At 38.1% G+C, this 16458-nt stretch overlaps 2 protein-coding genes across 2 annotated transcripts in view; one reads left to right on the forward strand and one right to left on the reverse strand.

Moving 5' to 3' along the window:
* LOC101164493 (replication protein A 70 kDa DNA-binding subunit) overlaps positions 1-6572 on the reverse strand; it is a 38732-nt gene extending 32160 nt beyond the window's left edge. Inside the window, exons 1-6 of the mRNA XM_004076188.5 lie at positions 6416-6572; positions 5704-5751; positions 4991-5069; positions 4171-4279; positions 3419-3510; positions 3244-3333 (exon numbers count right to left, since the gene is read on the reverse strand). Coding sequence (XP_004076236.1) covers positions 3244-3333; positions 3419-3510; positions 4171-4279; positions 4991-5069; positions 5704-5751; positions 6416-6448 — 451 coding nt within the window. The 5' untranslated portion in view covers positions 6449-6572. The remainder of the gene's footprint in view (positions 1-3243; positions 3334-3418; positions 3511-4170; positions 4280-4990; positions 5070-5703; positions 5752-6415) is intronic.
* Positions 6573-6928: 356 nt separating this feature from the next.
* On the forward strand, positions 6929-12894 carry smyd4 (SET and MYND domain containing 4). Its single transcript, XM_004076283.4, has 10 exons — positions 6929-7195; positions 7363-7507; positions 7753-7842; positions 8478-9468; positions 9684-9947; positions 10577-10761; positions 10850-10988; positions 11072-11188; positions 12218-12341; positions 12516-12894. Exons 1-10 carry the CDS (start codon positions 7062-7064, stop codon positions 12637-12639), a joined length of 2313 nt encoding a protein of 770 aa, XP_004076331.1. The 5' UTR covers positions 6929-7061; the 3' UTR covers positions 12640-12894.
* Positions 12895-16458: the final 3564 nt, after the last annotated feature.

Here is a 16458-nt window from a genome sequence, read left to right on the forward strand (position 1 = left end):
AGTCTCCCTAGCCACGGTACTGGGGAACACATGGTTTGTGGCATTTACTTATCTTGTTAATGACTTTAAAAAAAAAACGCAATTTAAAGCACATTCGCTAGTATAAAGTGCTGAATCCTAATCTGTAAAGCTTGTTTTCAGCTCTAAAAGAACATTGCAGGAGTGTTTTATCAGGAGAACAACTAAACAGAGAGGCAGGCTCTCTCGGCTAGTTGGGATCTCTTGGGTAACATGGATCAGAGGATGTAACGAGCGAAATCTGATGAACTGCTTAACACACAGCCGAGTCAAATTAGTCGGCTCTCTTCCTCACCCCTCCATCTGCACATGACTACAGGGGGAATCAGTTCTCAGCACAATATTCATAAACCCATGAACTAGAGGAGCCATCAGCCCACACACTCACCCAGCCACAACACATGCAGACACACACCTACACACGGACAAACACAGTATACCAAGCACTCATTATCCACCCACATGCCAGTATCTTCCACTGCCGGGTTTGGCTCTGCTTTACAATAAAATCAATGTCAATGTTATGAGCATCTGGTCTTATGAAATAATTGAAACAGAGCTTATGTGGGAGAGGCTCCAAAGGTACACAGGATTTAGGCACCAGGTGTTGTAATATGAACCTGACTTAAAAAAATTAACTAGGTTTGTGCCAAAACACTTGTCTGATTGTCTCCTGAGGCAAAAAAAAACAAAAAACTAAACTAAACTAAACCTGCTCGAAGAAGAGTCATCCAGACGATCTTCATTTACCATATTCTGTATGTTTAGGAGTCTGCTTTGAAATCTTTATTAAGGGTGTATTCAGGCTTGGAAAATCCTTTGTTCCGGATCAAGTCCGCTTAACTTGTTCTGGATGGAGTCCCAAATCTTGCATTTGGTCTGTATTCAGACTGGCATCAGGCGGACCAAAGCTTGTAAACAAAACCACCTGACTAAAAATCTCTTCGGTCATTCACCAGAAACTACGAGAAGAAAAGATGGACATGCTACGCTATACTATTCTTATTGGGACAGTTAACTTATTAAAACTTTATATTTCAATTACTAGTTTTGATTGTGGTGAACAACACTTTTTACGATTCACTTTGGTACGGCAGAGCCGTCCTGCAAGGCGATTACTGTCAAGGAGACGTGCCGTGAGTGCTTTAACTCAGAGGATGCTAGCAACTACAGTGATGAGGATACGTCGGGTATGGAGGTAGGCTGCTAAGAAACGAACCGAGACCACCTCCAAAGATGGGTCCGAGAGCGGTTCCTGGTCCTGGACCAGAGTCCGCTTGGATGTTTTCAGACTGAAAAAAACTCTTGTTCACTCTAAATGTGTTCAGCCTAAATACACCTTATAGTTTCAGATTTAATGCTAAAAGTGGTCAATTTAATCAAATTTAAGTCGTTCTTGAACCACTTCCGCAGAGCAATGCCATTTAATTGAAAATCTAGACTGCATGGCATGAGTTGGTAGCCCAAATTTGAAGAATAAATAGCTCCATCTATTGGCCGGAATATGGAACCACACAATATTGACAAACTTTCCTGAAACAACTTTTATCCATTAAAGCAAAATGGAGAAGCTTTAACAAACAATTTTTTTCTGTTTAAACTTAAGAAGTGACAATAATATAAATTCAAAGTTTTCATAGTTAATCATTATTCACCTATTGATTTGTTATTTCACTTTCACAGTTGGCTTCTTTAGATGCTTCTTTACACATGCTACTCAACACGTGGCTCTATTTTATATGATTATATTGTAAAGCTTGTTTTCAGCTCTAAAAGAACACTGCAGGAGTATTTTATCAGGAGAACAACTAAACAGAGAGGCAGGCTCTGTTTGATTTTTTTTTCTTTTTCATTCATCAGAGTCCAGTAAAGAAATCCTGCTTAATGCTTCCACCTGATCTAAGATGATTAATGAGATTTTTTTTGAGGAGATGACTTAATATCAAACAAAGTCCTGTAGTGCAGTGTTTTTCAACCAGTGTGCCTAGTGTGCCGTGGGAGATGGTCAGGTGTGCCGTGGGAAATTGCCCTCATTAACTGATCTAAAAACATTTTCCATCTCGAGGATATCAGCTCTTTGTTCATCCAAACAGGCCCTGATAAAACACTGAGTAGTTAGGAATATGAAAGATCGTAAAATATTTTTTTCTTTGTGTTTATTTGATTCTATTAAAGACATTTTGATAGGAATGACGGTACCACGATTTAGCCGTAGCTTCAGACGTTTTCAGAAAAGTCCCACCCGTTCAACTGTCTCCACCAATCATTCTTGGAGACTTAGTCATATGTCATCAGTCTGACCAATCAGAAGTGGTTCAAGTCTTTACGTCCTTGTTCTTATTCTGCTCATAAAGTCTCTCAGTTCTAACAAAAATACCAGCTAAAGCTCGCCTTTAGCGGTGTAACTTTCCGCGGGATCAGGTGTCAGGCCGTGGAACAAGTGAACAAAACAATGAAGCTCAGAGACGCCATTTTGTCTGCGTTCGGCGGCTGTTTGCACTACATCTCCCATGATGCATTGGGTTAAAGTGACAACGTCTCAGCGCACAATGAATCGTCCTTGTTAAACGTCTTGAAACCACAACGAAGACACAACAAACAGTTTTTAAATCTTTTAACTTAACTTTTATTACATCTTTTAGAAAGAACAGCTGCAACTTCCAGCTTTTTCTGCCACATTTATCCCAAAATTGCATGTGAGATCATGGAGAGACTGTAGATCAATACAGACTATGAGTTTCTCCTTTTTTTTTTATTTTGTATGCTGGTGTGCCACTGGATTTTTGTCGAGGTTAAAGTGTGCCGTGGCTCAAAAAAGGTTGAAGAACACTGCTATAGTGACACGTGGCCATGAATGGGGGAGTCTTGGATGCAAAAACCTTAACCACACTCCCCTCACAGCTAGATGGCCATGGTTCAAATCCCGGCTGGGACCTTTCTATGTGGAGCTTGCATGTTGTCTTCATGCATGCCCAGGTTTTCACTGGGGATTCTGGCTTCCTCCAATAAACCAACGACATGTTTAGCAGATTTTATTTATTTCCAACTATGAAAAAAATAAATCACCTTTGTTTTTGCTTTCAAGTAGATATAAATTAAGGTAATTTTGGAGCTTAAGTGGTTTGATGCATCAATAAGCATCAAGGGGTTAATCATTTTACCAGAATATTCCTAGAAACTACACCAAAATAATCAAACCATATAAGTTTAGGATTAGACACTCACTGCTTCTGTATGAGGGTCCGGGTGCTGTGGCAGATGAAGAATCTGGTTCTAAAGTAGCTGATGATTTCTTTGCTGGAGAGGACATTTGACCTACAAATCAGATCAAACGTTATAGGAAACCAGTCAAGGGTTTCAGCTTCTCTGTTTATGACGACCTGTATGCAACAAGCTTTACCATCTCTGTTGTAAGGGGTAGGATTCCCGATCCTTCCTCCAGTTTCCTCTGCTGACTGCACTACCTCCATGTCCATCACAGTCACCGCAGTCCTAGAACATATTCCGTAAGCCAGAAGAACCATGAAGTACTAAGTTAGTACTTAGTTACCTGTGTGACTTCAGAGCTTTAAACCTTTATTTGGATTACTATTATCTAGAACATGCAACAGTTTAACGGTAAAGTTGTAAAGTGCAAACGCAAGAAAACATTCAAAGTTATAAAAACATATTCAGAAAAAAATGAAGGAAAATATGAATCCTAAAACAAAAAAGTTAAAATAATATAAATAGCTTTAATAGTTTAAAGACCCACTCCAATAAAAATCATGTTTTTGGTGTTTTTAACATGGTCTTGTTGCATTTTTCTCATGGTGGAGGACATATAATACATTTCTGTGTATTTCCTTATTTAAATCATAATAAATCAGGAGCTGATTAAAAAAAAGCCGTTTAATTAAAGCTCTCAAAGTCTCCCTGCTCCGCTCCATTCTGATGCATCCATTTGCAGACGAAAGGATCCATTGACATCTTTGTTTTTTCCGTCTGAGCTGGCATCTGACTCTTAACTGTACGGCCGGATAGCTCTGACATTGCTCACCATTTTTGTTGCACCCTTAATGTAAAGGATGATTGGAGTGGGACTTTAAGTCCACAGCATTTTTCTGACATGCAAGTCACAGAAACAGAACAGCCAGTAAAAAATGGTTTTACCTGCCATCCGCCAATGTACTGGTTACCACCTTTTTTAGCATGCATATACAGTGTTGGACCAACAGCTTCTGTTCTGGCAGATGATTCAACTGGGTGGTGAGCAGAAAGGCTGCACAAACAGATGAATGCACACACAAATATAAAAGTATCTCACATGGGCGACACTTTGCATTATCTCAGTGGAAGAATTTCCTGAAGCGCTTCTATAAGGATGTTTTCATAACAGGAATAGTCCCAAAGAAGTAGTCCAAATGGGAAGAGAATGCAAATACATGTTAAAACTTTTTTCTGGTTTGGTGAGCTTTCACACTAAACTGCCTGTGATAATTATGTTGTTTTAAATGCCCTCTATTGGGAGTGATATTGCTGATGTGCAAATTGTGAAAAAAGCAGGAAGACCTGCTTGCTAGCATTACATTTAGTAATACATTTCCTGACATTTTAAAACTGTCTCCCTGAATGCCGCTTTTTTTTGTTTTAAATTCTGGGCAGTTTATTTTTCTTTTCATTGTGCGATAGCCTGACATAATTTCCCTTTAACTCAATTCTGCGAATATTTGGTTAACCCTAAAGTAAACTGAGGGTTTGGCTCTTACCAGACGTGGATTTGCATGTTTGATTCACGCCAGAGTTGCCAAATAAATGTGCAAACCCTGGTGCAAATCAAGTCAGCCTTTGTGAAAGCACCCTTAAAATAACCTCCTGTGACAATAGTGACAGGACACTTTTATAGTTGCATTTTTGCAAGCATGCCATAACAGTTTTCTAAACAGCACAAAGTATTGTCTAAAAGTTGTTAATTTTAAATAAAAAAACTTACAAGACAGAGCGTGCTGACCGTCACTCATCATGAGCCGGAACCTGGGTAAACCTGAGTTACTCGTCATTTGACGTATGTTCTAGAAAAATTAAAAAGGCAAAGTGGGAAAAAAAAGATTGAGGCTAAACTGTAAAGATTTGACATTTCAAAATCAGTAGCCCTAAAACTGGGCAACTGAGAATATCATTTAAAAAATTATCAGCCAGACAGATGATATATAAACTAATAATATAGCATACATATATAATATAGTATAGTATAGTGTAATGCTTTAAAAGCTCATCTAAGAACTCTTACAGCTCCTGCTTTTTCCAGTGTGTCTTAACCATAAAAGTCAATAAATCTGTAATTTCAAGAAGCTAGCTTCCTTTTCTCGACAATATGTGCATTCTAAATCATTGTCAGGTGAATCACGCACAGCAAAATGTCGTATTTACAATTATAGCTAAGAAAAGTTCATTTTTGAATCTTTTAGATTGCTTACAATGATAGTCAAAGAGGAAACTCTTTAGTTTTTCCAGCTACATTAACAATTTTGACCAGTCCAACTCTCCAGACTTTTATTTGCTACTTTATGCAACTAAATTATTATTTGAATATCTTCTCCATGACACAATTACGGTAAGTTAAATTCTGGAAATGTTTTAATAAATCTCATGATGAAGCATTTTGTCATACTGTAACTATTGGTACATGTTCTTTAGATGTCTTACCAGCAGTTGAAGCAGAGGATTCTTGATAGGTAAGCCTTTATAAAGGGCCTAAACGACATATGGAGCAAAATCAAATGAACTGAATGCAGTTGTTGTTGTTTGTTCGTTTCAATCACAAGGTCAAATTAAACAATAAACAAAATAACAGGCACAACATATCAACAACTGTAAAAAATAATTCCTTCACTACAACTTTAAAAATTAAAATGATGTATTATGTAGCCAGTGCAACATTAACAAAACTTAATAACATGACTAAATACACACAACAGATCTAGTTAGTCCTGTAACAAAGTACTGCTCTATAGTGTATAAATCTAACAACACAGTTTGCTAAAATCCTCAGTAATTGAAAATCACCCCCTGATAGACATGTATCTATTAAGTGATATAAATGTCCCTTTTTGGCTAGGAATCCACCTCACTGGATGTAAACAATACTAAATAAATCAAGCTCTTGTCTGAAACAGTTCACTATTTAACCGGGTAGAAATTAACCTGAGTACCACAGAAACTAAACCGAATACCTTTTAGTTTCATATTTGCAATTTTACAGTGCAAGCCGTATAAATATTGCTTATGTTTGTATTTTTGTTGCCATTTAAATACCGTTAGCTCCAAGTGCTAATAGCTTCTGATGTAAATATATGACGTAAAAGACTCCGAGTCAAGGAAAGGAAAACGTTATGTTAATCTACAAACGTGTACTTACTTCAATTGCCCCTTGTGTCAATGTTATAGACATATCTCTGCTGTAAAGTTGTTAAATGAAGACAGCAAGATTTTAGTTCCCACACGCCTAGCCGGACACTGGGCTAATGTTATCGCGAGAGCCATGACTCAAACGTCACTTTCGAAACGTAAACAAGAAAATTCAACGGATGTGACATAGGCTTGACTTCAAAATAAAACATACGAGTGCCCTGTCTGAAAAAAAATAAAATAAACTAACATCAGTTTTTAACAACAAATAGGTCTCTTTTTTTAAATTTATTTAATATAAATTGTGAAAATTTGGAAAATTTTAAATGTTTTCAGTACCACAGTTATTTGACTGACGCATTTTCATATTCCGTGTAACACGTTATGCTATCACGTTTTGCACACTCAATTATACCCCCTTGTTTTAAACCAAACTCCGCTGTTTTTTGTTTGTTTGTTTTTTTTCATTTAAATTGTTTACGGTTGTCATGTTTTTTAAACGTTACAGGAAATGGTCAAGTCACGCTTTGGATTTCCGCTTCCTTTTCAGAGAGCAGGAATTGGTTGCGCGCAATGAGTTATATGACTCATTGGTTGCGCGCTAACCCGTAAATGTGCTTTTCATGCGTCTCTAAAACAGTGTTGTTCGTTCTGAGATGGACCTTCCGTGCGTTCGGTGGCAAGATCACATTGTCCGGAAATGGAGTTCGCTTCATTTAGGGATGAAGAAAAAATTTGAGTCCTTGGTTGATGTTGATGATATTTTCAAATGTGTTCTAAGCCAAACAACGTGAGTGTTGTTACTTGTTTAAAAAAGTAATTGCAACTTACTTAAACTTTAAACTATATTTTATTTGTATCCAAATTCTGCACATATACATATACATATAAAATACAAAATGGACAATAATAAAGAAATTATTGACAAAGTATGTATTTTTTCTTTGTGTTTGTCAGTCAGGGTGACGTAGACTTTATGAAGTCAGTCTCTGAAGGATACTCAATGAAGAAGGACGCTGAAGAAGCAGTTAAATACAGGGAGAGGGGTAACTCCCACTTCAAAGCTGCTGACTACAGGACAGCAGCTCTGCTTTATTCACAGGTAATGTATTAAAGTGAAACATGTATTCTTTATAAAAATCAGAAAATATAGAAATTAAAGTCAAATTTATGAAAGAATGAAAACTGTTTATTCATGTTGATCAAATACTGTATGGTATGTTCAGAGCTATGAGATCCAGGATTAACTGTTTTTCAGTAAAAACATGTGTGGAAGCCTATTAGGATTTGCACGCCTTCACCTTTGTGGTAAACACCAAATAAACGTCTTTTTTTCTGTGACAACAGGGTGTTTGTTTTGCTCCTTGTTGTTCAGAGCAGCTGTCTCTGTGCTACGCAAACCGCTCTGCTGCTCTTTACCATCTGAAGCATTTCCAGGTGAGAGGGTACTGTCTTAACAATTTTTTAAATGTAATTTTAATGCAAAACAGCAGTACACATTATGCTAGAAAAGAACATCTCCTCTCTTATCCGTCTATTAATATTGCTGGTTTCCCGATCTAACATTGTTTCACTTTTTCCTCTTTCTGCTGACTAGCCTCAAAAGCTCATTAAATACCCCCTCTCATGAAAATCTTGTTTATCTGAACATATTAAGTGATTTTAGCTTTTATTTTATTTTATTGAAATTGTGAATCAGGGCCTTAGAAAATACGCAGGGTGGGCTCCAGCTCCCTGCTCTGAGCTCTCAGCAACAGCTAGGGGAAGGGGGGTTTGCTCCACACCAACGGTCTGGAGGCAAATTTCTAAAGAACTTCCGCTGCCCTGAAGAAACTATGTCCTTGAAAATGACACAGGTTTGTTGATTTTGGCTAAATCGTAATTAAAAGACCACCGGGGAAACTTTTACAATAGATCAAAAGATGATCGGAGTGGGTCTTTAATAAACAAAAGCTATTCTGACAAGTCAATGATAAGTCTACCTAAAACCTAATTCTTCAAGTTAGTCATGTATGTTTTCTGTTCATAATGCCTGATTGAAGTTGTTACACCATGCTTGTGCTTTTTCCAAGGACTGCCTTGATGACATTGAAAGAGCTTTGAAGGCCGGCTATCCATCTCATCTAGCACACAAACTACAGGAGCGTCGCACAATGTGCCTAAATCAACTCAGTAAAAAAGCTGCTGAAGATGAGCCTAGTATGTACACCAACAGAAAAGCCAGGACATCAGCTTCAAATTTGGGGATTTGTCCTAAAGTGGCCATTGAATACAATTTGGAAAAAGGCCGCCATCTGGTGGCAGTAGAGCGAATAGCACCTGGAGATGTGATCCTCACCGACAGGCCATACAGCTTTGTTCTTATTCCAGAAATGGAGGAGATGAGAGAGAAAGATGCAAGGGCAGACATGTTTGGAACACAGTATTTGAGATGTCACCAGTGTTTGGCTAAAACTCTGTGTTCGGTCCCATGCGAGGGATGCAGCTACAGCCGATACTGTTCAGCTAGGTGTCAACGGGAAGCTTGGGAGGAGCATCACAGCTGGGAGTGTTCATTGGGAGCAGATCTGATGGCTATGGGCGTAATGGCACATTTAGCACTCAGGATCACACTAAAGGCAGGTTTGAAAACCATTCAAGAAGCGAGGCAACTTGTAACAGAAACCCATGAGGAGGCAAAGTCAAACGGCCTGATCAGCTCTCCCTGTAATCCTAATACATGTTCAAAAGGGGATGATCCTTTTGCATCACACTATGGTGACTCCTACACGAGTGTGTTTCACCTATTGCACCATACAAGTCATCAAAGCACCGCTGTGCGGTTCCTCTATGCAGTAACTGCAGCAACTCTTTCCATGAAGCTCAGCCAGGCAGGATTTTTTCTTGCTTCAAGGAACATTAACAAGCACTCATCAGCAAACAGCAGGTGGCCATGTGGACCAAAGAAAGAGGAAGGAGATGCAGAGCGGAGCTCGGAGCAATGGCTGCTGGGAAGTGCAATTTTGAGGCACCTGCTGCAGCTAAGATGCAATGCTCAGGCCATCACTGTGCTGCAGGATTCAGGTGACTTTTATCTAAATATTGTCAAAAATGTCCTTTTTTTTTTTACAGAAAATACTTTTTCCCCTAACCCAATCTTGAAGCAGGAAGAAAAGGGAAGAATATGGAACCTTGACTAGTTTTAATTAAATGTTTTATTTTTTTGCCAGAGGATGAGTTTTATAAAATAATCTCTGCTTTATTTCACAACAATTTTTAATATCTGCTCCTCTTGACAGAAATGGAAAACTCCAGAGTGCAATCTCGGCAGGAAATCCGTATTGCCACAGCGATGTTCCCATCTCTAAGTCTTCTCAATCATTCCTGCAGTCCTAACACCACCCTGGTGTTCAGCACTGTTACTGCTGATGCAGGTTGTGCAGATGGGCCTGCAGACATGCGTCAACATTTACCTGAAGAAAGGCAGGAAACTCGGGGCGTCTCTGTGACGGTGAGAGCAGCCAAAGTTATCAGTTTGGGACAGGAGGTCCTACACTGCTATGGTAAGATATTAAAAAGCTGCTTTTAGTATTTAGAAAAATTACAGTCATTTTGGCATAGGATTAGTAAAAAAAAAAGAAAAAAACACACAGCGATTCACGTAGTGAAAGATTAAATAAAAACTCAACTCAAAAAGAAATACTAAGCATAGTCCAAAAATAACAATGTAAGATCAAAGTTCCACGCTAAGTTGGAGTTCTGTTTGAAGAAGGAAGAGAATATGTAGAGTTGACTTCTGTTTTATTAGAAGTGTAAAAAAATGCCGGAAAAAATGGAAAAAGCAATGTTCCATCACCATTGTTTACTTTAATACAGGATCTGTGCTTAAAGAATAGCCATAAAATACATTTTTTTCAATCCTTCAGGGTAAGGAATCATTTATAAAATTGAACAGAATTTAAAAAAAATGTATCTGTCAAAATTATTATTTGTTGCATTCCCTCATATATTTCCGGTAGTGTCTTAGATTTGTAAGATTTGTTTTTAATCAGTTTAATGTAACAAACAGACTTTTGGGTCTGGTTCACTTCATTCTAAAGACACTTTGCTGCCCGTTTTTGTTTAAAGCTTTTGTGATATTTGTTCTTGCGATTTCTGCAGCCTTCGCCATCTCTTCTTGTGCTTCTCGCAGGTCCTCACAGCAGTAGGATGGCGGCTGAAGAACGACAGCGCCTCCTGCAGGAGCAGTACTATTTTCTGTGTCAGTGTGAGGCTTGCATCAATCCAGAGAAGGATGGAGAAGCCACGCACCCGGGGGTTAAAGGATCTCCATCTGAGGCTGAGCTGTTGTGTTTCAAATGCAACACCGTTCTTAAAGTATGTGATCTTCAGTGTTTGGAGGATTTATTCAACTGCCTCAACTGAATGTTTTAGTTATATAATGTTTTTTTGTTGGATTTTTCAGAAAAACCATGAAGGCAGGTTCTGTTGTTCACTGTCAACCTGTGGCCATCAAACTACTTCAGCAAAAGTAAGCAGCAAGCTGCAAGAAATTAGGATTGTTCTGGAAAAAGCTGTGGACCTCATGGAGAAAGACAGACCAGGTGATTATGAAAAAAAAAATAGATGTCATTGCTAATCTGGAAATATGATGTCATTTTGATGGATTTTCTCTTCTCTTCTTTAGCTGAGGCCCTGCAGCTGTTAAAAAAGATAGAGAGTCATTCTGAGCTGATGCTTGCACAGACGCATCCTTTGCAGGGCGAGCTGGCTGATGCAACAGCCAGAGCTTATGCTACCATGGGTAAGAATGGTGATGCGGTTGCCTCAGTTTACCATAATTGGGGCTGTTTGTTTGCCTGTTGTCAAGACTTCATTTGCCCTTCTATTAAAAACTCTGTTTTCACAATATTAATACATAGTAAAAAATAGTCAATTGGATTCTGTTTTTTTAGGAAAACTAAGATAAAATGTTTCATGTAAGAACAGGTCAGTTAGTTTAAAGTAATACTCCTTTTGTTTTTGACAAGTAAAAATAGAATTTAGAAGGATAGTTTACGTTTAATTTTATGGGAACCTATTTAGCTATTTTTTAATAGAAGTAAAGACAGATGTAGCAACAAAAGATGTCATAATGATCATTTAGCCATATAAAGTTTGAGTTACATCCTTTGTTCTCACACTTTGTTCTCCACATTTGGCTGTGAGCTGCAGCCACGCTTGGGAATGGTTTGGTGGTTTAGCCCACCAATCCAACCCTGGAGTGCTGAATGTCAAGCAGGGAGGCTTTGGATCCCATTTTTAAAGTCTATGAACCCATGACCTACAGGGCTCAGGGCACCCGTTAGGCCATTGAGACGGTCATCTAACAAAGTTGGGGATTTGAAGACCCACTCCGATCATCTTTTGATTTATTGTAAAAGCGTTATGCCGTTTTCAGCGCAAATCAAATCGTTTTCTAGAGTTTCTGCAGAGCAGCAGTAGTTCTTTAGAACTACTCCTCCGAGTTGTGGACAGGACTGTTGGTGCAGAGATACCCTGGACCCATTTCCCACCATCCCTCTGTTTACTCTTTTTTGTTCTCTTATCATCAAAAAAAATGCCACAAGCACATGTAAAAACACCAAAAACACCATTTTCATTAGACTAGCTCTGTAAAAGTTATACTTTGAGTTGTACCTGATAAAAATGTTGAATAAAAGGCTTTTTTTTCTAATTAAAGTTGAAAGTTAATGCCCTTTCGGTTTCCATTTTACAGTACATTACTTAGCTGCCGACTAAATATCAGCATCTCCGTTAAATTCAGATTGGCTTTTTTGCTCTGTTGCTGTAGGAGAATGGAACAATGCAGCGTCTCATCTGGAGCGGAGTGCTGTAGCCACTTGCTCTCAGTATGGAGAGGACAGCATCGAACTGGGACAACAGCTCTTTAAATTAGTTCAGCTGCACTTTAACGGGTGAGAGAGCTACACTCAAGTTGTGATTTTGTGAGGACTATCAAGCCCCACTGTGGTTTCAAACACAACCGTTGGCTCAATTTCCATCATTTTCCTGTTTTGTTGGACATGTTTTCTTAAAAAGTTTTGTTGTGTTTTTTTTTTTTTTTTTACTTACCCCCATTCTCCTCCCAGTGGTGCCAGAAGCCAAGCCCTCGCCGTCATTCCCAAGGTCAGACGGCTCTTCTCCCTTCACTGCGGTCCCCACTGTCCTGAATTACTGGAGCTGAAAGCCATGGAGGATTGTCTTCGAGGGTAGTCTTTTTTGCAAAAACAACATGAATCTAGTGCTGCATTCAATAAATCTCATTAAAATAAAAAGTTGGAAATTTTCTGTGTGAAGCAATTGTTGGATTTCTAGTATGTGAAAACTCGTGGGTGCATGTGTGTGAATGTATCCGTCAATAACTTCAATTTCATGCTTCAGTGCCAAGCCTGACAACTGTGGGAAAATGTATTTCCAGGATACACTGGGCTCTAAATGAAACGGAAATAAATATGAACTTTTCTATGATTTTGTGCTTTTTTTTTAAAAATTTACCATTAGTAAAAAGATTCCCAAACAAAGATGAAACCGCACAAAAGATGTCCATCCGCTGCTTACCCACATCGAAACACTGACCTTTAGATGGCAGCAGTTATCCACTGACTAATTCAATTTCATGCTTGAATGACTGGAAAGCAAGATGTAGCTTTGACTCTTGAACCCGCAGTACATGTCCTCCGAGACCTTCAGCAGGAAAAAGAAAACTTTTATAAAGTCAATTTTATTAAAGCATAATGCATGAGTGAGTAAGGGGTTCAGATCAGCATAAGCTTTGCTAGTTAATGCTCAAGGAGGGAAAACAGCTAAATGCAGGTCACAGCTTGAAATTCAGAGGCATTCACATCACCAGTTTGGTAGGGGGGGGCAGCCAATTTGACAGATGTAGACCTGGTTAAGCTGGGCAAGGTCAAGAAAACTGCCAGGCAGCTGGTGAGACCAGAAGAGGAGCCGTTTACACTAAGAGGTGACCTTGGGGTACATTATAGCTGACTGTTGTGCTGAATAGGTCATCTGAGGGAGGAGTGGCAAAGCCAATAATTGAGTGTTGTGTGCAGGCAAGAAAATGAAATATCCCATTTATAGACATTACTTTGAAATGGTATTTTGTCTTCATGGCAATAAAAAAAAAGAACTAAGGGCATATCACTGAAATCTCTCTGCCTCCAGATCAAAGTAAAACAAAAAACATCTAAATATTTAAAAAATCAAGGATATATATTGATTTCTGTCATTGTAACACGCAAAATTGATTTTAAATTTATTAAATGTTGCTTTGAATATTGGAAAAAATGATAATTCACATTTCATCCTCAATTCCCTCACGATAGTTAAATGATGTTTTTGCTAAATCTCTCCATTATGTGGCCCCAATTGTCTTTTCCTTGATATAGATTAAATTACCCTGTTGGCTTTCCAGAAAAGCATCACCAACTCATGATGTTTCCACCCCCATGCTTCACAGTGGGTGTGGGGTTCTTATTTATGCAATCTTCAGTATTTTCCCCTCTCTACAGGATATGATTCCATTTTGACAGAGTGTGGTAATAATAGTAACCTTTGGTACAGTGGTCCCAGCTCATAGGGACCAGTTCCCTCCATTTAATCGAGGTAATGGAGGGAGATTGTTGTTGATCTTCTATTTATTCCATTTTCTAATAATTGCTCACTTGATCTCTTCTCATCAAGCTGCTTGCTTATTGTCAAATAGTTCATCTCAGTCTTACTCAGGACTACAGTCTTGTCTCCGGTCTCCTCAGGATTGTTCTCTTTGGTCTTGGTGGCGAGATTGCAGTCTGACTGTTAAAGGGTGTGGACAGCTGTCTTTTATACAGACAACCAGTCCAAACAGGTGACATTAATACAGGCAACAAGTGCAGGGCAGATGAGCTTCTTAAAAGGTTATTAACAGGTCTGTGAGGGACAGAATCTGAACAACTGGAAGTAAAACTAGGCAACAAAAATACATGAATAGAATTCTGCATTGAAACAACTAAAGCAATAACGCTAAGTATAACTTAGTCACAGCAAGAACAACAGACCTGCAGTACGTTGGTAAATTTTGTACAAACGTCAAATAAAAAGGCAGTGCTTTTCATGTTTTAAAGCAGAATATAAATAAAAAGAAAACCAGAATTTTGTTTCATGGGCAAGAAAACGACTTGCTATATAATAAATGTAGAAATTTAAGCTCTTTGGAAGCAAAAGGTCCATCAGGTAAATTATCAAAACCTGGAGGTCCGACAGGCTACATGTCAAGTGTAGAAAAGTAGAAAAAAACAATTGCAAATTTCAATACAATGTTCGAAAATACCCAGCTTCTCTTCATTCATGGAAATCTCAATGCATGTTCTGCACAAATGTGCCATTAATTATAAAAGAAATGAACTTTTCTTTAGCATAAGAATATACCTTTTCTGCCAACCTTAAAACCAGTGCTCAAAAACGTTTATCCATCTACCTTATTTTTTATACCCGCTCAATCCTTTTTGGGGTAACAGAGTTGCTGGAGCCTGTCCCAACTATTGTGGGGCGAAGGCAGCCTACACCCTGCCAAGGTCACTAGTCTGTTCCAGGGCTCTAAAATGTCATTTTTGTAAAGATAATATGTCAAATTAAACCAACATTTCTTCATTTTAACCAAGTGAATGGGTTAAAGGTATATAACATTATAGCATTTTATATGAATATGTATTAATGTAACAAATACCTTGCAGTTGTCATTACTCTGTCTCGTTAAATATTCAAAAATGTATTTAAAGCTGGAGAGATTATGCTCATAAGAATCAAACTTAATGTCGATCAGAAAGAACAAGCAGCATGGAAAAGAACAACACACCTCACATTTCTGCTTTGGCTGGAAGAGGACAGACAACTAACAAAAAGATCATGTGTGTGGATTCTGTACGGAACATGTAGCCGTTTCTGACATGGACCTTTGTAAGCTTTACTATAAGCATTACATTACAAACACCCTCAGCATGAATTATACAAACACCTGTAACCATAACAGTGAACTCTGACCTACAGCCATGAGGAGTAGAGTAGATCCACATGGTGAGTCCATGACAAACACCACCTGGTCACTATCATCAAACAACTCATTTAGAGATGTATGTTCAATAGTTTTCAATTCATAGATTGGAATTAATCTCCAATATTAAATTCCTAATGATGTGTCCACTAGGTGCAATTGCTCATTGGTAACGAGGGTTACAACAAAGCAAAAATAAAGTTTGAAAAAAGTTCAGAAAAGTTATCCTGTCAGATTAAAGCTGTGAAACTATTTTGTTTTTTTTAACCTGTTTGAATTTAGAATACTTCTCTGTTTTATTGTGTTATATTTTGTTTTTTCTGCTAGACAATAAGGTTTGTGGCCTTTTTTTTCTGTTGCACTGTGAGTTCTTCATGTGTACTGTAGCATGAACAACTTTATGCCTCAGGAGCTGCGGAATGGAAATAAACTTGGTAATAGAACGAACACATTCAATAGTCTCAATGCAATAAGGACGTTCCGCAGGCATCGTCATTTGTTTCTGTGTTTCAGTGCACAAAAACATCAAATTTAGAGTCATAAAAAAGAAAATTAAACAATTACAAAGTAAAAAAAAACATTTCAATTGTCTTTACTTTCTGGTCAGTTTGAAACGCTTGGAAAAGCAAAGGAAAACAGCGGTATAACTCACTTTACCTTAGTCAGTGAATGAATTTGTTCAAACTAGCTTTCACTAAAAAGATAGACAGTTTCTTCCTTTCTAAACAGCCATATTCCAAATTCACCAGTGAGTTCAAAGTTTTGACAAACTACATATGAGAAAAAATGTAAAACAATTTCTTGGAAAATTGTTCATGTGATCCTCATTTACATTCCCAGAGTTTTGTTGTATAAAACTCATCTGTCTAAAGTGGTATTAATACCAATGCTCATATTGAATCTATCAACCTGTATTCTTATTGCACTCTGAAGATGATGGAGGCGACCCCGTCAAACTCTCCTGTGTCTCCATTTGTTTTTGAGTGGAGTTCTTCCTTCAT

The sequence above is a fragment of the Oryzias latipes genome, chromosome 14 (genome assembly GCF_053564925.1).
Source record: "Oryzias latipes strain Hd-rR chromosome 14, Olatipes_Hd-rR_3.1".
Taxonomy (NCBI): domain Eukaryota; kingdom Metazoa; phylum Chordata; class Actinopteri; order Beloniformes; family Adrianichthyidae; genus Oryzias; species Oryzias latipes.